Source organism: Sinocyclocheilus grahami, unplaced genomic scaffold, assembly GCF_001515645.1.
Source record: "Sinocyclocheilus grahami isolate Dianchi unplaced genomic scaffold, SAMN03320097.WGS_v1.1 scaffold1373.1, whole genome shotgun sequence".
In the NCBI taxonomy this organism is placed as follows: domain Eukaryota; kingdom Metazoa; phylum Chordata; class Actinopteri; order Cypriniformes; family Cyprinidae; genus Sinocyclocheilus; species Sinocyclocheilus grahami.
The window spans coordinates 48,809-73,208 of NW_015506552.1; the positions used below are offsets into that span (position 1 = coordinate 48,809).

At 39.4% G+C, this 24,400-nt stretch overlaps 1 protein-coding gene across 1 annotated transcript in view; it reads right to left on the bottom strand.

The window, feature by feature from the left end:
• Positions 1-2,531: 2,531 nt before the first annotated feature.
• Positions 2,532-24,400, bottom strand: part of LOC107569684 (interferon-induced very large GTPase 1-like) — a 45,983-nt gene continuing 24,114 nt past the window's right edge. Inside the window, 4 exon segments of the mRNA XM_016255823.1 lie at positions 2,532-5,764; positions 5,891-5,976; positions 23,114-23,683; positions 23,876-23,932. Of these exon segments, the coding sequence (XP_016111309.1) occupies positions 2,747-5,764; positions 5,891-5,976; positions 23,114-23,683; positions 23,876-23,932 (3,731 nt within the window). The 3' untranslated portion in view covers positions 2,532-2,746.

Genomic DNA, 24,400 nt, shown 5'->3' on the forward strand with positions numbered 1-24,400 from the left:
TACAACACAGCAATAATATACACAATGGCCTGAAGAATATGTGTGTTCATTCAAAGAAAGGTTTTCCTATGAATTAATTAGTAGAAAAGTCAATTTCTGCTCTGCCTCTCCTATGGGGACAAAGCGTGGGTTATCCTACTCACATTCCTGGGGGCGTAATAAAACCAGTGATATGGGGGATGGTGTTCAGCAGAAATCCTGGCATCCAGTTTATTGAGTGAGGGGACTGTGACGATTTGTTAATCTAATGAATAATTGATTTGTTAAATCAAATAAAAATTAGTGTGTCAGATTGGTCGAGACGCTACAATAATCAGACATATTCTGACATATTCTGTATGTCTCTCTTATCTGACACACTCAGTTCAGTTCATGAAGTCTCTCCTAACAAGCTGATTATCTGAATCAGGTACTGTAAGGTTTACAGGCTCTTTGATACAGACATCTGTTTCCACATCTCACTGAGAGAATATGTGGGAAAACATCTCTCTCACCTATGCATTAGTTCCTTTTCATCACCTTCCTTCCTCTTACCCATTCTCCCTCCACTTAGCTCACTCAGAATGGTCAATGGTATAATTTGAATGGTCTTTGTGCGACTGGTACAATGGTCTCAATCTTACAAGAAGTAGACTAAAAGGTAATACAGATCCTAAGAGTTTAGAGATTATGCTGCTTACTCTAGAGGGTGTGCCATTTCCCAGGCTTTAATACAAATTACAATCTGTCCCCAAAAGGTGTGAACTCTACTTGATCAATGCAAAATTAAATTATTAGTTCCTGTTTCCATTTGGAGAATGTTTGACTTGGTCTGAGGTACATAGCCTAAGTGAAAGCTGCAAGAAGATCAGTGCGATTCTGTAGCCAAAAGAGCCTGTAGTACAGTGTACTTATTGTGTTCATATTGTATTGCAAAACACTTTTGCTGCTATTGAGGTGGGTCAACAGTGTAATTATAAATGTAATTACAGAAATGAATTACAGATGTAATTACATAGAAGTATTTAAAAAAATATAATAATAAAAAAATAATAATTAAAAAAAAAACAAAGGTGTTAATAGTTGGACCAAAAAACTCCACATGTAATAACCTAGAACAGTGTTTCCCAACCTTTTTTTAGTCGCGGCACCCTTTGGAAAAATTTTAACAAACTTGCGGCACCCTACAAAATTAATTTTGTCACAATATCTGAATTTCTAACTTCGATATGATAATTTGAAAAGTATAGATATTCGGTACAACAGGGAAGAACTGCAGAATATAATGTCATACAGATATTTTTAATATTATAAAACAAATTTGTCCATCAATGGTGGAAATCAGTAGGCTAATTTCAAATGAAGAGACCAATTTATATGACAGATTTTAATGTAGGCTTTTATTCATATGTAAACATTATTTAGTTACCATTATAACTAGCTATCTCACACATTTTTGCTCACTCAAGTGTTTTTCAAATTTTACAGTGGGGTAATTTTGGTGCAGTAGCATTAGATAGCTTGATTTCAAACTTTGATTTGAATAAAAAAATTACAAGTAAGCAGTCAGTAATAAAATAAGAAATAAAGAAATTAATAATGATAGCACAAATAAAAAATAACGACAGGCCTTCGAATTAAATAAATTGCTTTTTAGTTTTTCAGGTAGGTCTAACAGTAGGGTTAAGATATTTAACTTTTTTTTTTCTTTTTTACCAATTATCCAAATAATGGATGTCCATTAATGATGGAAAAAATAATGTCCTAGAAAGCTATTATTATCAGAACACGTGAGCATAACATAGCGGTTAGCAGATCAATGAATGAGAGGGCAGCGTTACCAAAGTTGCCCATATACCACACCATGTTACAACACAGTAGGGCTATTGCAGACAGAAACAATACTGTACTAGGCCTACATCGATGTTTCCTGTCGGCTCAATTTTTGAGTGGACTTTGCTGTTCCGATTCGCATGAACGGTATACGAGTGGAGCGACTGAGCGGAGCGCACACGCATAGAGCGGGATAATACACAGAGCGTCACACCATGTGAAAGTGAATCCTGAGCGGTGAACAAATTTTCGGCAGCCGAAATTTCAGTGCATCTCTAATTATTGGCGACATCAGAAATGGATATTATATAATAGCTGCTTTTTTGAACATATTAGCAATTTAAAAATGAATTTAAAAATGGCACCCCTGCTCTCGACAGACGGCACCCCGGTTGGGAAACACTGACCTAGAACACTGTTTAATACTGTTTAATTGGCTGTTCTGTCAATTCTTCGTCATCATTTAGGAGCCTAGGTGTGCTATTTGGTAGCAATCTCTCCTTTGAAAGCCATGTTTCTAGCATTTGTAAAACCATATTATAATGTTTATAATATATCTAAATTACGACCTATGCTCTCAATGTCAAATGCAGAAATGTTAATGTATGCGTTCATGACCTCAAGGTTAGATTATTATAATGCTTTATTGCATCACAATTTAATAAATAAACAAAATTATAAAAAAAAAAAAACTCAAATAAAAAAAAATAATTGCCTCTTTATTATTGTCCTTGTTTTAGAGCTGCTTTACAGCAGATTTTAATTTGCATTTATTGACACAATTTTCCTGTTAAAACAGCAAAGCCACTTTGACACAATCTGTCTGGTATAAAGCGCTACATAATTAAAGGTGACTTGACTTGATATACTGTTCCCATAAGGAATTAAACTCTTTCTTCAGAATTTCTTAATAACCATCTTTAGACCAGTTTTGCTATTTTTTTCTGTGAATCAAGATCTGAGCATCAATCTTTTTCTTCAGGTCTCGCTCCTGAAGAATCTAATTTAATTTCCTCTTTATTTCTCTCACTATGTTGTCCATAAGTTCTTTGATTTTGATTTCAAATGATGTTTTCCACTGAATTAGTATATTTGCATCTTTGTCTTTCTCAAAGAATTCTGACATTGATTTTTTCACTTCTTCACTTGTCTTCTTCAGTTCTGTTTGAAGATCAGTCTCCTTAATCTCATGAATATTTTCATTTTCTTTTTGATAGTGCAGTTTTTTCTCAGTTTCAATCATGGCACTGTGAAGAATGCAGGACCATTTGTTATATTCGGTCTCCAGTTTCCTGTAGGCTGAAATCTCCAGAGAATTTCGGAAGAAGAAGACAAATTGTTCATTCAGTAAAGCCTCCCAGAGATCTTCAATTTGCACTTTTAGGTGTGTCAATGTCACACCCTGTGAGGCATGAGACATAATATATTCCTTTAATTCCTGAATGTTCTCACAGTAGTTTGGGTTTGGTGGTGCCATTGGTGGGCTGCCCTCCCAGAGCTGAGCAAAATACTTCACATCATTCTGAACATCAAATCTAATGACATCACTGAAACATCCTGCATCACAGACTTCCTCTTTAGCAGCAAGTTTTGTCATCTCATCTAGTGTCTCCTGCAGTCGCCTCCTTCCCTCCATGTTTTTCTCTCCAGCTGTGACGTCTGAAACATTCTGATGCACAAACACACAGCTGGGATTCAGTCTGACCTTTTTCATCCTGATGAAGGCCTGAGCAACGATTTGAAGAATGTCCTGCATCTCAGATGGGTTTTCTCCATAGATGTTGATCAAGGTCAGATTTCCAATTCCAACAACAAATGTGGCCAATTCATTGTCATGATATCTTGTAGATCTTCCAGACAGTTCTAGAGCTCCAAGACCCTCAGTATCAACAACCAGAATATAGTCAAAGTTCATCTGTGTTTTCATCTCGTCTGAGACTCTGACCAGCTGCATGAAAGCTCCTCTGGTGCATCTGCCAGCACTGACAGCAAACTGGAGTCCAAACATGGCATTCAGCATGGTGGATTTCCCAGAGCTCTGAGTCCCTACAACTGACAGCACAAAGACTCTCTGGTCTCCCAGTTTCTGGATGAGTTCATCTAGCACAGCAGAGATCCAGATCAGAGGAACATGAGCAGCATCTCCATCCATCAGCTCCAGTGGAAATCCAGAAATCATCATCTCTGCTGCAAGACTCGGGAGAGAAGAGAAGTGAATCTGCAGGTCTTTCTTGTTCTTCTTCACAGATGAACATGATTCATAGATCTGACCGATCTCCCTCATGATGTGCTCCACACAAAAGGTTGCAGCTTGAAGCTCCTCAGATATCTTCTCAAGTTCAGTTTGTTTAGCTTTATGTTGTTCAGATTTATTACTGCCGTCTTTCAGTTTCAAAACTGCTGACCATGTTTCATCATATTTTTGAAGAAGAGCAGAAAGGTCACTTGATATATGTTCATCCAACAGGATTCTGAGCCATTTAATGAAAAACATCTTTTCATGTTCAGCATCTGTGTTCATTTCTTTAATGAAGAGCTTCACAAACTCACTTATATCAGATTCATGCTGTTGTTCACGGATTTTCTTCATTTCTGATTGTTTTCTACTGATGTCTATGTCTTTCTCTTCTACTCGAGGTCGATGTAGTTCTTTGTTCTTCTGACTCCACTGATGCCACAGTTTTCCCTGATGAGGCATAAATGATTCTTTGATTTCTGTCAGATGTTTCTTCTTCAGTGAATTCATAATCTGCTGTGCTGCTGCTCTTCCTCTCCTGCTGTCATCATCATCTTCCTCATCTACTCTGATGTCTGAGTGTTTGGACACATCTTCAAGTCTGAAAGTGGAAGATGATTCTGAGAGACAATCATTTATAGTTTTTATGAGTTCTTTAGATACATCTGACTGATTTCTGTATTTAAGACCGATTTTGAATTTTCTTTTCTTCATCTTCATTACAGTTGATTGATCCTCAGTAAGAAGACAAATGAGTGGCTTTTTGTTTCCAAACAGGTTATTCATCATTGCTGCACTTCTGTCATTCTTGTCCAGTTGTGGCAAAAGAACAACATTGACTGAGGCCATTTCAGTGAGGATCTGCAGCTGTTTCTCATGGTCTCCTGCATCACCGTGTAGATTACAGAACGCAACACAGTCAGTGAATTTATCTGTGTTTTTCCCAGAGGGGCAGAACCAGGAGATCTCCACCCCTCCATCCATCAGGACTCTGGTTCTGCTGCTGCCTGGGCAGTTCCTGTGGAAGAACGTGTTGTGTTTCTCATTGATCAGACTGTTCATCAGCTGAGACTTGGATGAAGACACAGAACCAAACCTGAAGAAAAACACCACTGGAGTTTGTGTCTTGTAGATTGGCTGAGTTTGACTGATGATCTCATTATCATTGTTTCTCATCTTCCAGCTCTTGTTGATTTGTCTGAATGTCCAGAGAGGAAACTCAATCTGTTGTGTGAATGGATCAGGAACAAGCAGAGGCAGAGCGTACTGACACTGGGACAGTTTAGTCACCATCAGCTGCTTCAGGAAACCATCAGCACAGTGAAACACGGCCATCTGAACATCCATCGGGTGAATTCGCTCAGACTGACTTGTTACTGTGTTTGACAAAGAAGTGTTGTGAAGAACATATTCAAAAAAATCACCCTCATCTTCAGACGAGTCAGCATCTCTTTGTTGATCCTGTTCATTTGTCTCTTTAACACTGATGTATCTTGCTCTGTAGTCCATCATCAGTATTTTTTGTAGGAAAGTCTGAACCAGCTCCTCTTCAACACAAGACTCATGAGACTGTAATGGATGTTCAGTTATCTGAAGAACATCTGCAGCGCTCAGTTTATTGTGGCGTCTGCCTTCAAGGTTAAGTCTGTGAAATAGAGGATGTATTTTATCTTGATCGGCTTTGACTCCTGCTGTACCAACATCCTTGTTTTCTTTCTGTTTAATAGACAAAACAACAATTATTTTATCTGGTGTTTTCCTTACTGATTTAAACAGAACTGTAATTTCAGATTCTATACTATTGTATGCATGCAGTACTCTGAGTTTTCTCTGAACACTCACCTGAACGGAATGATTTGTTTCAGTGCACATTTTCTTGACCTCCTCCTTCTCATTTTCATATCTTTCTCTCCCCACTTTGTTTACACCTGGAAATGACATTATTCATGGTTGATCTGATCACAAGCCTTCAGGCAAGACAGACAGCTTATTAACAGACTGACCTATAATGATTTTTTTTTACAACCATTTAACAATTATCTGTATGTTTACATGTTCAATAACAGATTTGCAGATATTTGCCAATACTTTGTTTACCCAACTTTACTTGTGTAGTGAACAGCGGTCAAGATGACAAAGCCCCTTTCCACACAATGGGCCTCATTCATGAAAATTGCATAAATATATGCGTAAATTGTGAGTAATTTGTGAGTAAAACAGACCTTCCCGAAAACTTTCCTCCGGATTCACAAACGCTTTGTAAACGTCGTGCACGCTCATTCACAATTAGCATAATCCCCGCCTATGAATTACAGCTACGTAAATTGCGTGTCCAGGAACACAGTGGAATATTCTGATCTACTTTCTCAGGTTTGGCTCCAGTATATTGCATAAATGCAAAAAAGACTAATAGGCCATATGCCAAACAATAAATATTCAATAACGTGTGTCCACCAAAGAGTTTTTAGCCAGCTGAAAAAATGGCAGGTGCTCTTCTTAAAACGACCAGCTGGTGGTGCTTGAGAACACTTTGGTGGCAAAGCGTTTTTCCTTAGTTGCTATGATTTGGAATATCCATGGCGACAACTTATTACTAATATCTCATTTTTAAGAATTTTACTAAATATAAAAAAGCAGTAACCAGTAATATTGAATTTTTCATTGTTGTAGGCAGTCGTTGTACAAGCAGGATGTTGGTCACTATTTGTCCCACCCGTCCTCTATTTACGGCTGGGTAAATAGTGACAGTGACAAGCGCTGCATTTTACAGTTATCAACTCCAAAAAGAAAGAAGCATTTTTCAGAAAGAGGGCAAGGGCAACTGACCGTGTAATTATGGCAGTGCATCAAACTTCAGTGTCATCAGTTTGCCAAAAAGAACAGAACGTTTTACACACCATTTACACCTTGTAAGGAGCAGGCGTACATTTCTTTCATACCAACTAACATTTTGAAAATACGAACATTTTCATGTCAGAACAGCTTTACGAACGATTTACACAAAAATTCGTTCTGCTCATGTTTCATTAATGAGGCCCAATGTGTGGAAAGATATTTTTTTACGTCATCAGGCTCTGTGGACAACAAAGGATGCCTTTTGCCTTAAGATAAGACAACACTACCTCTTTTGGAGAGGGGGGTTAATATTAACATATAGTAACTGTAAGTCTCTGTTACTCTTATCAAAGGGTGAATGTAAAATCGTAAAATCCCCCTTACAGTTTGCCATGTGGCCAAAGACACAAAGAAAAATAAAAGACATCTCCACATGCATTCACACGAAATGGACACATGATTGACTAAACCTTCCTCATATCAATTTACAGAACTGTATATACTTAAAGGGATAGTTCACCCAAAAGTGAAAATTCTGTCATTAATTACTCATGTCGTTCCAAACACGTAAGACCTTCGTTCATCTTCGGAACACAAATTAAGATATTTTTAATGAAATCGGAGAGCTCTCTGACCCTCCATAGACAGCAACGCAACTGTAATGTTCCCAGGTCCAGAAACGTAGTAAGAACATCAGTAAAACAGTCTATGTGACATCAGTGGCTCAACTTAAATTTTGCGAAGCTATGAAAATACATTAAACAATTCTTCTCCCCCGAGTTACGTCTTCTGCCATTTTGGAGAGTACCCAATAACGTATTCGATGTAATCAGCGTTGTTTACGCTTAGGGTAAAGCGTTCATATGCGTTGTGATACTCTCTAAAATAGCAGAAGACCGTAACTCGGGGGACAAGAATTGCTGAATAAAGTTTTTTTTTTCTTTGCACACAAAAAGTATTTTCGTAGCTTCGCAAAATGTAAGTTAAGTCACTGATGTCACATGGACTGTTTTATCGATGTCCTTACTATGTTTCTGGACTTGGGAACATTACAGTTGCGTTGCTGTCTATGGGAGGGTCAGAAAGCTCTCAGATTTCATCAAAAATATATTAATTTGTGTTCCGAAGATGAACAAAGGTCTTATGGGTTTGAAACAACATGAGGGTGAGTAATTAATGATAGAATTTTCATTTTGGGGTGAACTAACCCTTTAATGAGTGCTGTATGTGATACAATAATATGCAACATACCTATTAAGGTATATACTGTACATATAATTGCATGGGTCAACACCCAGCATTATGATGTTTGGTCTTCAAATTTTCGTAGGTTAATCTGGATTTGGTTTGGAAAGTGAATGATGCATAGGAAAAACTTTAAAGACATTGTTCTAAACTTGAACTTAGAACTATGCAAATCGACCTCATATCAGAGAGGCCATATCATGGCCACCTCTGACAGCATCAGCCAATGAAAATGCTGGATCTGAAAGGCATCAACTTGCAGATCCCTCCTATTTAGGGAAAGATTAAAAGGTTCTCTTCAAGACAAAGAAGTTGTACTAAGTTCTAAGTGGTGTGGTCCACCATGTGCTAAGTGGCGTGGTCTACTGCTAAACCAAGAGCTAAGCTGCTAAGCTGCTCTGCCGGAGAAACGAGGAAGTTCTGCAAGAAACGAGATTGGGGAGCTTGGAAACTGCCACAGCAACAACGACCACAAGCTTAGTGCCCCCCATCTTCTGCAACAAGCGAGTTCCAAGCTGCCAGGATTTTCTCCAACGACCACAGAACCGTCCCTTCAACAATCCAAAGCTTGCGAGTTCCAAGCTGCCAGGATCTTCTGCAACGACTTCAGAACGTCAACGTCCATGATCCTCCCTCCTGCGTGTTACAGGTAGTCCCTATCTTCTATACAGACTTCAGAACCTTCACTTTCAAGGCTCCGGTTTGCGTGTTCCAGACCAAAAGACCTTCTCGGTGCTCAAGAGTTCATCATTAACCAGTGCTTCGGGTTCAAGACAGGAAACGGATCTAACTTTTCTCTTCTCACTATACAACGTGGCCCAGATCAATAGTGGAAGACGCCACTGCCCAGATGGAGAACGTAAATATATTACTCTTTCTAAACCTCTTTCCAGAGACCGTTGGCATTAGTGTATTGTCAGTCTATGATTATCTAATTTGCATTAGATTCTATATAACTGATATTTGTTTATAACAAATATTCTTTTGGTGTATTTGTTGAAACTAGAATAAGGTTTATCTTATTACTTCCAGGAAACTTCAGTTTATCTCTCCATAAGTTGAGGCAAGGCAAGGCAAGTTTATTTATATAGCACATTTCATACACAATGGTAATTCAAAGTGCTTTACATAAAAGAAAAAATAATAATAATAAAAAAAATAATCACAACAATAAAACAAGGAATTTAAAAACTTTGAAAATGATTTAAAAATTGATTTAAGAGGTTTAAAATTAATTTAAAAGAGTTAATAATAGAAAATGATTATACATAAAATATAGTGCAATCAGTTCGGATGTTGCACAGTGCTCATTCAATAAATGCACAGCTAAACAGATGAGTTTTGAGTCTGCATTTAAATGTGACTAATGTTTTAGCACATCTGATCTCTTCTGGAAGCTGATTCCAACTGCGGGTGGCATAATAACTAAAAGCGGACTCCCCTTGTTTTGTGTGAACCCTTGGTATTTCTAACTGACTCGATCCTAATGATCTGAGTGGTCTGTTAGGTTTATATTCAGTGAACATATCTGCTATGTATTTAGGTCCTAGGCCATTGAGTGATTTATAAATGAGTAAAAGTACTTTAAAATCAACCCTAAATATAACTGGAAGCCAGTGTAAGGACCTGAGGACTGGTGTGATATGCTCAGATTTTCTGGTTCTAGTCAGAATTCTGGCAGCAGCGTTTAATGGTCTTCTTGCCTGGCTGGTGAGAAGACCATTACAATAGTCCACCCTGCTGGTGATAAAGGCATGAACAAGTTTCTCCAAGTCTTGACTGGAAACAAAACATCTGTCAGGAAATCATCGCAATCACTCACGTCAGCACAGTCACCTCCTTCGACACACATCAGATCCCAATCACCCGAATTCTGATCCCCTGCACCTGCATCACCAATTAAGCCCGCTATATCTTCTCACTCCACTCAGCATTCCAGTGTCCGGTCTACCATTCACTACCTGAACATTTCCAGACTCCTTACAAGCTTTACGAACTGTTGTTTCCTTACCTCCAGAAGTCCATTCAGTTGCCGCTATTCCGATTCTCCTCAGCCCCGGTTCGTCTCCAGGATTCCTACTACTATCATAACCCAGATTACCCTGAAGCTAAGATACCCAGAACTCTCTCATATCTCTCTTACTCGCCTGCCTTCGATCCTAACCATCACAGCATTGACCATAAACCCCTCTGTTTACCTGAACTCCTCTTGTCTCTTGCCTGTTTGTGACAACATCTAACTCTTGCAATGTTTTTTAGATGATAGTATGCTGATTTAGTTACTGCTTTGACATGATTACTGAAACTAAGGTCTGTCTCCAGAATCACACCAAGATTCCTGACTTGATTTTTAGTTGTTAGACCTAGAGTCAAGGTATGCATTCACCTTGAGAAATTCATCTTTGTTTGACTTCAGTTTTTTTCCTTGTTTAACTGAAGAAAGTTCTGGCACATCCAACTGTTAATTTAATCAATGCATTGGCAGAGGGAGTCAATGGGGCTGTAGTCATTTGGTGATAAGGCTAGGTAAATCTGGGTATCATCAGCATAGCTGTGATAGGCAATTTGGTTCTTTCTCATTATTTGACTTCGTGGGAGCATATACAGGCTAAACCAGAGCGGAGCAAGAATTGAACATTGTGGGACTCCACACGTCATGGACGTCCACTTAGACTTATGCTCCCCTATACTCACATAATAACCTCTCCCTTCTAAGTATGACCTGAACCATTTGAGTACCATCCCAGAAAGCCCAACCCAGTTTTCCAGTCTCTCTAGTAGTATGTTATGATCGACAGTGTCAAACGCAGCACTGAGATCTAGTAGTACCAGCACTGATATTTTGCCAGAATCAGAATTTAAGCGAATATCATTTATTATCTTAATGAGCGCTGTCTCTGTGCTGTGATGCGGTCAGAAACCAGATTGAAAATTGTCCAGGTATCCATTGGAGTTTAAGTATTTGTTCAGCTGATTAAAGACTACCTTTTCAATAATCTTGCCTATAAAAGGAAGATTTGATATTGGTCTATAGTTGCTCAATATGGTGTTATCAAGATTGCTCTTTTTCAGAAGGGGTTTAACAACTGCAGCTTTCAGGGAGTTTGGAAAAGTCCCAGAAAGAAGTGAGGCGTTCACCAACTCTAAGAGATCTGCTTCTAAACAGTTAACCCTTAAATGCATGAATGTTTCGCCAATCATTCTTACATATTCTGGTCTTTAGCGACCCCGACCTAAATATCCAGCACGGATGGATCGCTAACTGCTGCAATGGCAACAAAACTCTCTTGATATTTTAAGAACAATTACAGAAGAAAAAATAAAGCATAAAAGCATGTTACCTTTTGAAACTTAAAATGGTTCAATTTGAGCACATGATTTTACCATCGCTGTCATCGTCAGAGCGCACTTCCACAGTACATTCAGCATCTGCCTCATATTCACGATCTCAACCATATTCTCAAAACGATCATTTTCAATGACTTGATATTCAATATTCACTGGCAGCTTATTCACCACATCCAGCATCAAATGGCAGTGACATTTATATTTCATTGCGTATAGTAATTGCTCTGCAGTAAAGCCATTCAAACCAGTTCAATTTTTGCTGATGATATTCGTTTGTTTTATGCCTGCTGTAATTATCAGTGAAACGTCACGTCATCATTGTGTATCAAACAGTGCCACCTTGAGGGAAAAAAGATGCATTGCACGTATTGAGTCATCAGATATGTAAATATAGTTGCACAGAAAAAAATACTTACACATTTAGATACCTCGGGTCTCTAGCGACCCTATACACTTTTTACAAAAATATTAATCAGAAAACGGGCATTCTTTTATATTTTATTATTTTTTTCTTCTTATATTGTTTACTATGAATAGATTGAGGAATACTAAGAAAGTTGATTTTTAACTTTAAAAAATGAAGGAGGGAGAGGGTAGAGCATGATGTCCCGGGTCGCTAAAGACCCGAGGTATGCATTTAAGGGTTAAGCACCCTTTTGAAAAAAATATGTGGGAAGTGTGTCAAGATAGCAGGTTGATGATTTAAGGTGTTATACTATTTCTTCCAAAATTTTGCAATCAATTTCTTCAAAAGCAGACATAGTATCTTCTTTTAGATATTGCGGTCGAATCTGTCTGGCCTCTGCATAATTTGGGGATGTGCCAATCGCTTTCCTGATATTATTGATCTCAGAAAAGAAGGAAGCAAACTCATTGCATTTGCTGTCGAAGAGCATTTCACTGGCAATCCGACTTGGGGGTTTATTTCCTTTACGGGCAAGTCTACAGACCAGGTGAAAATTAAAATGCTCCGTGACACTGGTACTTCTCAGTCTTTTGTGGTTGCAGGCGTACTGCCGTTTTCTGAACAGATTTCTTGTGGCAGTAATGTGTTGGTACAGGGTATAGAGATGGGACAAATGGCAGATTTAACTTTGCGGAAATGTTTCTCTGTTGTTTCCTTGGAGGAAGCACAAAAGAGAAAATCTGCCTATTTTGTTGAAAATGGCTTGTTGATGCGTAGGTGGTGTCCTGATGTTAAGGATGATTCTGAATGGGATGTGGTGTATCAAGTCGTTATTCCTTCGTATTACCATCAGCAAGTTTTGTCTTTAGCTCATGATCATGATTTGTCGGGACATTTAGGAATTAAGAAAACCTATCATCGGATTCTGAGGCATTTCTTTTGGCCTCTTTTAAAAACTGACGTTGCTTATTTATGTCACACCTGTTGCACTTGTCAGATCACTGGTAAACCGAACCAGGTAATTCCTCCGGCGCCGCTTGTTCCTATTCCAGTTGAAGGGGAACCGTTTGAACACGTTATCGTTGATTGTGTGGGACCCCTACCTAAAACTAAAACTGGTAACCAATTTCTTTTGACGATCATGTGTAGTGCTACACGTTTTCCTGAGGCGATTCCGTTGAGAAAAATAACAGCATCTGTTGTCATTAAAGCACTTGTGAAATTTTTTTCTATGTTTGGCTTACCAAAAGTTGTGCAAACCGATCAAGGCACTAATTTCCTCTCTAAGCTCTTTTCACAAGTTTTGACTACTTTAAATATTTCTCACCACATTTCGAGCGCCTATCATCCAGAGAGCCAAGGTGCGCTCAAACGTTTTCAACAAACGTTGAAAGCAATGCTCAGGAAGTACTGCACGGATACTGGTAAGGATTGGGACGAGGTGGTAGCGTTAGTTTTGTTTGCGGTTAGAGAGGCCATGCAGGAAAGTCTTGGATTTAGTCCCGCCGAACTTGTGTTTAGACAAACTGTCCGAGGTCCTTTGAAAATGCTCAAAGAGAACATCCTGTCTCCTGATTCTAGCCCTAAAATAAACGTGTTGTAAATTTCGTGAACGGTTACATAAAGCTTGTTCTATGGCGAGGGATTCCTTGACTGCTGCTCAAGAAAATATGAAAGGCCGGTTTGATCTGTTCAACGCTGTTTTAAAGCAGGTGATCAAGTGTTAGTGTTGCTCCCCATTGTTGGTTCTGCCTTATCTGCACGATTTTCCGGCCCTTACAAGGTGCTGAGAAAGTTGAGTGACACTGATTACGTGGTTCGTACCGCAACGCGCCCGCTACTTTTCAGCGACTCTGTAATGCTTATCTGGATGATTTAGTGGTGTATTCTACTGACTGGTCAGAATATGGTTCTCTGTTACGGACTGTATTCGAGCGTCTCACTAACGCTTCTTTGACTTTGAACTTGGCAAAGTGTGAATTCGGTCAAGCAACTATTACCTATCTTGGTAAAGAAGTAGGTCAAGGTCAAGTGCACCCGTTAGAAGCAAAGGTAACAGCCATTGCTGAATTTCCAATTCCAACTACTCGACGAGAACTTCGCAGATTTCTAGGCATGGCTGGCTATTATCGTAGATTCTGTAAGAACTTTTCTATCATTGTTCAACCTTTAACGTTGCTCCTTAGTCCATCGTGTCAGTTTTGTGGTCTGATGAATGTCAGCATGCGTTTAATTCAATTAAAACATTGCTGTGTCGCGATCCTGTCTTGATGGCACCTAATCTTTGCTTCCAAGTTCAAATTAGAAGTAGATGCCAGTGCGGTTGGTGCTGGTGCTGTGCTGTTGCAGGAGGATAAGGAGGGAATTTATCATCCTGACTGCTACTTTTCGAGTAAGTTCAACAAACATCAAGTCAATTACTCGACAATCGAGAAAGAAGCGTTAGCATTGCTTATGTCTCTCCAATATTTTGATGTATATATTGGGTCTAGTAATTATCCAGTTATTGTGTTTACAGATCATAATCCTCTGGTTTTGCTGTCACGTATGTACAACCAAAATCAACGCTTAATGCATTGGTCTCTGATTGTGCAAGGTTATAATTTAGTAATCAAGCACAAGAAAGGTGTGGAGAATGTGATCGCTGATGCTCTATCTAGAGTGTAATTATGTTAAGCTCCAAATAGTTAAAACAAATATATGTAATTGCATATAGTTTGTTCTTGTGGGCGGGAGTGTTACGTGCTGCGTGTTTTTTTTTTTTTTTTTCTCTTTTTCCCCTCCCTCTTCCGTCTCTACCATTCTGCTCTCGTCATCTTCACTCTCAGGTCTCTGCTGGATGGAGGAGGCAGTTGTCGATCATCATTAAGGGCATCGTCTCTGCAGCCAATCCAGTGTCACCCTGCTGGTTAAAGGTCTCTCGGCATGCCGCACTAAGTAACTCAGTGTTTGTGTACAGGTGTTTAGAGTTGAGACTTGTGTTTAGAGTTTGTATTCTTCCGTTGTGAATGTGTGAACCTAATGCTTGTTTTTTTTGCACTAGCCAGATTCTGAGTTGAGCGTTGATAAGAGTTAACTGTTCTCTTCTTTACTGGGAGGAATGGGGAACAGATTAGAGTATCACGCGACCAAGGATACATATTGCCCGCAGTTAACAAGTGTTAGACACACTAGGTACGAGGTGAGCGCCTACTTTTGTTTTGTAGTTAGTGTGGTTTAGTTGTGGCATCGCATACGTCGAAGATTTCGGGTTTGTTTTCTACATTTTTCTTTGGTTAGCTAAGTTAGAGGGTTTTGGGAACTTAGTTTAGGAACTATTTTTGGTTTATTTATTTTGTTGATTTGGTGCCACCCTCGTTCCTCTTTTCCCCTTAGTTTAATGTACTCTTTTTACCTTTGTTTTCTAAATCATGCATTGTAAATAGCTCACACACTGTTTAGTGGTTTCGGCTTGAGGAAATTAAAACCTTTAATTGGAGTAAACGCTATTTGTGCCTGGTTCTTTCTACAATCTCCATTATCACAGCAATATTAATAACTAACTGTTACATTCCAACCCCTGGAACTTTAAAGATAGTAACAATCTCTTTCTGACAAAGACAGATCTAGATTCAGTGGTAGCAAAGATCAATATATCAAAGAAAATACAGACGTGATCAGATAGTGCTATGTCCTTAATAACAATGGATGAAATGTCTACTGATGATTAAATCTAGAGTATGTCCAGGTTTGTGTGTGGGTCCATGCACATGCTGAATCAAGTCAAAAGTGTTTAAAACAGTTATAATTTATTTTGTAGTTTTGTTTTCTGCATTATCTATGTGAATATTAAAAATCCCCTGCAATAGCAAAACAGTCAAACTCTGAGAAAATCATTGATAATATTTCTGTGAAATCTTCAACAAAAGCTGGAGAGTATTTTGGAGTCCTTTAAATAATGATAAACAGCACAGGTGTGGAGCACTTTTCAGCACAATCCCTAGATATTCAAAAGACAAGTACTGACCAAATGACACTTGCTTGCATTGATAGACATCTTTACATAGAGCAGCTACACCTCCACCTCTCCTAACAGTCCTGCAGACACTCTTGAAAGTAAAGTTAGGAGGGGCTGTTTCATTGAGGACTGTTGGACTGCAGCTGTCTTCTAGCCATGTTTTGTTTAGAAAAATAAAATCCAGGTTGTTTGTGGTTAAGTCATTGATTAGAAATTATTTATTTTTTAGTGAGCGAATGTTTAAAAATGCTAACTTGATGGCATTGCATTTTGTCTCAACAGCAATATTAGTTTGATGCATAACAGGTTTTACATTAGATAAGTCAGCCGTACGGCTTAAGAAGGCCTTAGACTTTCTATCACGTGTAAAAATGCTAACTTGATGGCATTGCATTTTGTCTCAACAGCAATATTAGTTTGATGAAAAATAGGCCGCAGATCAGAGTGAGCTGTACAGCTTGAGAAGGCCTTAGACTTTCTATCACGTGATAAAACAGAAATAGAGAAAGCTACAGGCACACTGGGTTCCTGCTTGTTCTGTAAACATTTGTGAATGTTGCTGCTATCATAGCGGGGACCCGACACATATCACTGAGAGCTGCTATCAGTTGTTTTTGGTTCACCTACAGCAGATGGAGGGTTTGGGCCCTGGCGTTGTAGCAGCGGTCGGAGAGCTCTCACAGGAGGGGGAGGACGAGCTGGGCCCACAGGATTTGGTGGTTGTGGGCCCCGCCGTTTTTTTGTTGATATCTGGGGACTTGCAGCAAAAGAGTGGGAGAGTTTGGTCCCAGCATAAACCAGTTCCTCCATTTTCTGTGAGAAGCTTAGAAGTGGAGATGCTGGAGAAAGTGATAATGTGTCTGGTGAGCGGGGCTGTGGCTCTGATGTTTCCAGTGGCTGAAATATGTTGTCCTGGCTTCCCTGGCTGTTTTCCAGAAAGTCGTCCTTGGGTGCTGAGTCTTGGAGCTGTTCTGATGCATCACAATCTGTCTGTGATGAGCTCTGTGGGCAGTGCTCAGCTGGGATAGTTTCCATGAGCAGTGCTTGTTGTGGCTGCATGATGTTATCAGTGTCCTTGTGGGATGTGTCAACCACATGATGACTCGGAAGCTGATATGAAGTCCTGTGGTCACTCATACTCTGTCCAGGTGTGTGTGTGCCATTCAGGTTCAGTAGTTTGGCACACACTACTGAAGGATGACGGAGGGAAAAGTAGATATTGTCATTTAGCACTCTTGTTTGGGTGGAGGCCATCCAGTTTAAACAGTTGTCTATGGCCCCAGAAAAGATTAAAGTTGTCGATGAAATTGACTCATTTTGAACTGCAGATTCTTTGTAGCCATGTGTTCAGCCCAAGCAAACGTGAAAACATATTAGTTCCCCATGCTGGGAGTGGTCCACTGATGAACGACTGAACGTTAAGTCTTCAAAGTGTTTCAAAGAGTTTACTGAAGTCCTTCTTAAGGAGTTCTGACTGCTTTTTCCGAATATCATTCTTCTCCACATGGATGATGATTCGATTTGCAGTCTTGTGCTTCATTAGAATTTTGTGAAGTTCCTTGTTCACATCAGAAATGGTTGCTTGAGGAAAGCAGTATGTTGTTGTATTTCTGCTACTGATGTTTCTGGTAATGGAGTCGCCCACTATCAGAGTCCTGGGCTCGGCTGTGCTCTGAGCTGAATGCCGCTGTCTGCTCGACCTTGAGCACCTGTTATTTGCGATGTAAGCTGCAGGCTGAGCCGATCCATGTTTAATCACATTTGGGGGATTCCTCACCCGCATTCATTAATGCTTCAAATATGTTCTCAAGATGTTTAGGGGGTGGTAGAATACCAGTATTCACAAGCCTTGGCATAGCCGTATCTGGGGTAGAGGATGCTACGGCAGTAATACGAGAAACTCGTTACAATCTGGTGTCTCGTGTGCCTTTGGGTCTCACTCCCTGTTTGTGCCATCGGTTAGTGTGACAATAATTTTCGGCTTGTTCCTCTACACTTGGTATAAACTGCTGAGATTCACTAGATACACAGGACTCACCGGCTGTATGCTGAGGGGGTCCGTGACGACGGTTTGCTGAGTGTTCTGCCTGTTTTGGAAGTCCAGCAAGTAACTTTGTTTCAAGAACCACAATCCTTTGTAGAAGTTTGCAGCAGTTCATGCAGCAAGTAGATTCAACAGGGGGCATTTTCTTTCTCTTCTGTTTGAATGTGGGCAGCTGTGTTTCCCGTCTCCGGAATGTAAGCTGCTGGCAGTGGGAGGCAAAGTCTTCTTTTTCGTGGTATTATTCCAGTCCCAAAGAGTTTTTAGTTTTAGTGTTTGTTCCAAAAATTTGTTGTTTGAGCACTGTGCTGATCTGTTGAAGTAAAAATCTTAGAAAAATCTGAGAAAAGTACAGAAATAGGGAGCAAAGCGCAGAGCAGTAAGCAAGAACGTCTGAACGGTAGCGAAGCCGGAAGTTTATCTTTCCATAAGATAACATCCATAGTAACATCCAACTCAGTCACTTGCATTTATCAATCTGTGCACTATATATCCATTAATTGTATCCATTTAGTAGTTGTTAGTTACTGTTGTCTATCCCTTTGTTAATAAAACCCCTATTACACTTGTGTCTTCCTTGTGTTGATAATACAGTGAAAAGGCTCTACAAGTTAACGATATCTCACAAATCCTTCAGATTGTTCAGACTACAACTTCCTATAATTTAAATTTAATTCTTATACAACAGTCTTCCATGATTGTACTTTATTGTCAATGTGTAACTCATTGGCTGGTGCCCCGTAAAATAGTTTGACCAAAAATAAATATCAATATTAATATTAATATTAAGCCCAAAAGCCTTTACACTGGTGGTGCTACTTAAATCTAAAATTATTACATATTTGGTGCCCCGTGTGAGGCTATCTAACACCTAAAATCATTACACTTGTGTACACTGCCTTTTTCCTTTACACGCAGTGCCGTTATGTCGTTCATGTGTGCAAAGCTTGAAAAACACACCAGGTGGTATCATTTATTAGCAGATCTGATATTACAAAGCCAATATCTGATTATGGAAAAATCTGACAGATATCTGGAAAAATATCAGTAGATCTGATCGCTTGATCTCTACTTTTTGACTGTGTGCATCACTTATACATCTGTGTATTTGTTCAAACAAAACACAAAAAAGTTTTGTGTATTCATGGGTGTTACGTTACTATGTGATGTTGGGATGTGTTGTTTGGCATTCTTTGTATTGTGTTTTCTACCATCCTCCATTTTACTCCATTTTACTTGCTGGAAGTCCAAGAAATTAATTGTCAGCATTGAAATGGAGGCTTACCTCCTTTAGGCCTTGTTTACATAGTATTAAGATGCTTTTTTTTTTTACTTTGGTCAACTCCACAGTGCAAAATTAATCAGGTCAAATGTGTTTTCGACTACCTCTGGAAGTGGTCAAAAGAGGACAAACTCAAAACAACCTATATTTAGCGATGTCCACTTGTGATCAGATTGACAAAAATACAACTTAATACCAGGTGTAAAGAGGGCCTCAGACTTTTGTTTGTGTGATTAAGGGTTAGGATTAGGGTTATATCATAATTTTCATATGTTCGTTGGGTTTATTTTTTTTTCGTATTATTCATTATCAGACTGTTATTGTCCGACTGCAGGGCCACAGTGTGACAAATCACCACCAGTTACAACAGTGCTGACCAGGGCAATGTGTCACACAGTTCATCACAGCCTTATGCGTATGGGCCTGTGTAGCCGACCAAGCTAACTGCACTCCATCGCCAACAGTGCATGACATCTTTTGGCCTCCAAATTCACCCAATCGAACATTTATATATACACATTACATATTTGTGGGAATATATACGCATTCACTAGAGTTCTAAAACCAGGGAAGGGACAATGGGCTTTTCCTAATGTTTCAATTGAATGGTTATTTTCTTTCAAAACTTGTAATATGCAGATTTGTAGCCCTTGTACAAATCCCTGCAAACATGTCCTTGCTGGCTTTTTGCAGGCACAGTGGGCTAGGGCCAGCCCACACCAAACCTAAACAGGCCCAGTGTGGCCTTTCCCAGACGAGGCCCACAGCTTTGGGCTCACCACAGGCTCTCTGTAAGCACACTAGCGGACTGCCCACATTAATCCCATGATGGCCCAGTGTGGGCCAGCACGTTCGGCCCAAAGCAACTTCTGTACCTTTGGGCCCATGCAGGTTTTGTGTAGGCAGCCCTGTAATGCAACTAGAATACTAACAACACTGACTTGCCATTCTTTAGCCACTCAATTGAACTGGAATCGCTCAAACCAAAAGAGACCTTTTCATAGGGTGACCATACGGGCCATTTTTACGGGACGTGTCCTTGCCAGGATTTCTATATTGCCTAAAATATCCAGGTTTTGGCTGTTTGCACTGTGCAGATCGATCGTTGTATGACATTCACGAGAGCTATAGAGAGCAGATCAGACGGCTCCTTATGCTTTCGAATCGCTCTCGAGGTACTTTGGTGTCATTCAATGATCGGTGCTCAGCAACGTTTCAAGTCGAATGAACAAAGATGTGCGCTTATTGGCATCGCATTGATCGTTCTCTGTAGATCACACCTTCTCACGCACCACGATTGGTTGATTATATACAATACCTGCATGTTATTGGTCAAACTACTTTGGATGTTTTAGGCAATATAAAAATCCTGGCCAGGGCGTGTCCCGTATGAACGGCACATATGGCCACCCTACCTTTTCAGAACCTGTTGTTTAATATGCAGCAGGCCAGAGATCCTCAAATCTGGCTCACAAGATCCACTTTTCTGCAGAGTTTAGCTCTAACCCTAATCAAACACACCTGAGCATGCTAATCAATGTCTTCAGGATCATTAGAAAATCACAGGTGGGTGAGTTTGATCAAAGTTGGAGCTAAACTCTGCAGGAAAGTGGATCTCACAAGCCATATTTGAGGTGTAACAGACATTTGCCTGTTACTAAGAATTTTGTGGGCAGTTTTCTTCCTTACCACAGGGTGTTTTTGGTTTCCTTAAGTAAAGCCATGCGGGTAGAGGGAGTTAGCATTAACAATCAGAAGTAGCTAGCATGGCTCACCCGTTAAACACATTGAGCTGTGTCCTGCTTGGGAAATGTGTCATTTCAAGCCCAGTCTAAAGTAAGGAGTTGTTGTTGTTTTTTTCTATTAAAAAGTGTACATTGTTGATGTTTTTTGCAGAGTTGTTACATGTATGTATGTATGTATGTCCTATGTTTGGATTGATGCTAAGAGTTTAAGACTTTTTGTTTAAACTTTATCTTGATTTGTATGCATTTTAGAAGGACTCTTTATTGGTGAGGTCCCCACATCATGGTCCAGCTTGAATATGGATTTAAAGTTATTTTTGACGTGGGACGATAGTCTGGACTATTTTTGACTGTTCCTGGTTAGGAAGAGTCTGGTATTTGAGAGCTGTGGCGTGTTTTCATTACAAGAGGTTGGGTTATTCATTTGCTATCAGCCAAATTCCGCTACAGACAGTGTTTGGACATTGATGCACTACAGATAAGACTTTTGCACACATCAACTTTCACATGACGAAATCCTACAATCTTTGCTTTGTTTGCCTTTTTTTTGTGTGTGTGTGTGTATTTCATCAGGAAACGTGGTGTTAGCTTTCACTGTTATGCTGATGATACTCCGCTCTATATTTCTATAGTTCAAAATGCAGCAGCTAGAGTTCTTACTAGAACCAGTGAGTACGACCATATTAGCCCAGTTCTGTCAACACTGCACTGGCTCCCTATTTAACATCATAAACATTTTAAAATCTTGCTAATTACCTATAAAGCCCTGAATGGTTTAGCACCTCAGTATTTGAGTGAGCTATTGTCACACTATAGTCCTTAACGTCCGCTACAATCTAAAAACTCTGGCCATTTGATAATACCTAGAATATCAAAATCCACTGTAACATCATAAACATTTTAAAATCTTGCTAATTACCTATAAAGCCCTGAATGGTTTAGCACCTCAGTATTTGAGTGAGCTATTGTCACACTATAGTCCTTAACGTCCGCTACAATCTAAAAACTCTGGCCATTTGATAATACCTAGAATATCAAAATCCACTGCGGGTGGGTCCTGGGCCGCTGCTCGTCAAATGGGTGCCCTAAGCAGGATTGTATTATTGTGCCCCCCTCTATCAAATATTATAGAAGTAAAAAAAAAAACTATACTACTAAACTGTGATCCTAATTATTGTGATCCAACATTTGCCTCGCATTTCAGGATGAAAAGACAAACATTTCAGGTGAAGGATAATCCACTTCTGATAACCTCCGAGGCTGTGTTATGATCTATATGACCTTATTATTTTTATTGTGAGTATTAGGCTTATCATTATTCCTGATCATTGTGTATGAAATTTGGTATATAAATAAACTTGCCTTGCATTGAAGCTAAAAATATAAACTACATCATGTTGATATGCTATATATTTACTATAAAACTCTTACGACAAACATGTCTTCTAATATCTTCAACTGTTGAGTATACCGAGCTGCAGCGGACACATTTAAACTACTTGAACCCATTGTGCGAGCTGTCTCTTTAATACCGTGTGGTTTATGTACATGTTGCTGCTGATTGGGCTGACATTTTTGACACACCCACCAAACAAGAGAAAACGTATCTCAAACCCCGTTGCACACCGTTTCCACACCGCGGATGAGTTAAGTCGGCTGCTCTCGAATCGCTATTGTGGTACTTTGATTCCACACGTGACAGTCACGTGGCGCCGGTGCCGTCTCAAGTCGGACAAAATTTCTAACTGGCATGCACTGCTTTATGTCAGAATTTGATCAAGCTGCGCAGCGCTGCATTAAGTCAAACACACCTAATGAGTCCATTACAGAGAATACAAAGGCAATCTGACCTGATGATACTCACACTTAATGGAAGAGATGCAAAATACTCTTTCTGAGAATCTACACCTCTGCAAATGGTTAAAATTATTAGCATAAATGATTATATGATTAAATGGAACAATAAAATGAATAAATGATAAATGACTATAAATGAATGAATGAATTGAATGAAGAATACATTTATATAAAAGAAAGTAAAACAACACAAATGTATGGTTGTTCTCTTGATGCAAAACACACAGAGGATTCTACTAAGAATCCTTATATATTTCAATGGTTTGATCATTTTATTTGTAAAGCAAACTGAAATATTTTCACACTCACATGTTCCTGTGGCCTGTTGCTCCACTGACAAATACTTTGAACCTTCGGCACAAACCAGGTGCTGTCCATCATTCATTTGTACAATGTCCTCAAATATCTGCAGAAAATCATCAGGAGAGCTAATTCTCTGAAGACAGAAGTCTCTGTTTGCACATTTCTGAATAATATTCTGTAGGATTTCATTGGTTTCGTTGGGTTCTTGTGGTGTGAGGACCATGGTGTGTTGAAACACCCGCTCAGAGAAAGAGTGCAGCACCTTCTCCACACACTCTTTATCTTCTGTTGAACACTGCTCATGTCTGAGGAGCAGAACGATCACATGAGGTCCTGGATCAGACAGATTCACACACTCTCTCACTGTCTGTGTGATCTGATGATCTGAGATGTTTGTCTGGAGCAGCTGAGAACTGTTGATGATCATCACATGTCTGTCCTTCAGTCTTTCTCCGGCTCTCTCTACAACATCTTGAGGAGCTTCACTGTCAAACGCTGCTCGCCCTAATATGATGTTTCCCACTCTACTGTTTTCAGAAACACTCTTCCCCAGTAGAACAATCCTCAAATCACTCACTGAAACAAACATGTGAAATAATAAGTCAGCATTACTGTCTTGACACATTTTAATGCAAAAATAAATAAAATCTGCCCATCAAAGATGCATCTGAGGTTGAATTTATCACTTGTGTTTTGAATGGAATAAACTGCCTGCAATTTCCACACACTCTTCACTTCATATATTTGTTCATCTACTTAAAGACTTACTCTCAGGAGGTGGGTCTATGCTCTGTCTTCTTCGACGAGGATTGTTGGCAACATCCTCTGTAATAATAATAAAAAAAAGTATTTCATTATGTTTGACTCTCATCACAGATTCTATATAGATGATGACAGAAAAACAAACTCAAACAAAGACAGACCATATTAATACACTACATACCCCATGTGACCTAAACAGACACCCAAAAAACTAGGGCTGGCCTCGACTAAAGATTTTTCTGGTCAACTAGTAGTTGTTCATTTTAAGCATTAGTCGACTATTAGTCGCATTTTCCACGCCTGTAAAGGCAAGTATACACAGAGTTTTGGAGTGACACGCTCAAGTTCAGACAGAGACGGCAGAAAGCCCATCCTGTTTGCTTTCATTATTTTACAAAAGCACAACGTTTCATTGTTATTGTGCAGACAAATAAACGTAGAGTCTTTATAGATTCAAAAGATAAAGTACTTTTATCTGTATGACCAAAAATGACAGTATTTTAAGAGCAAGTGACCGCACCAGTGCCTCCA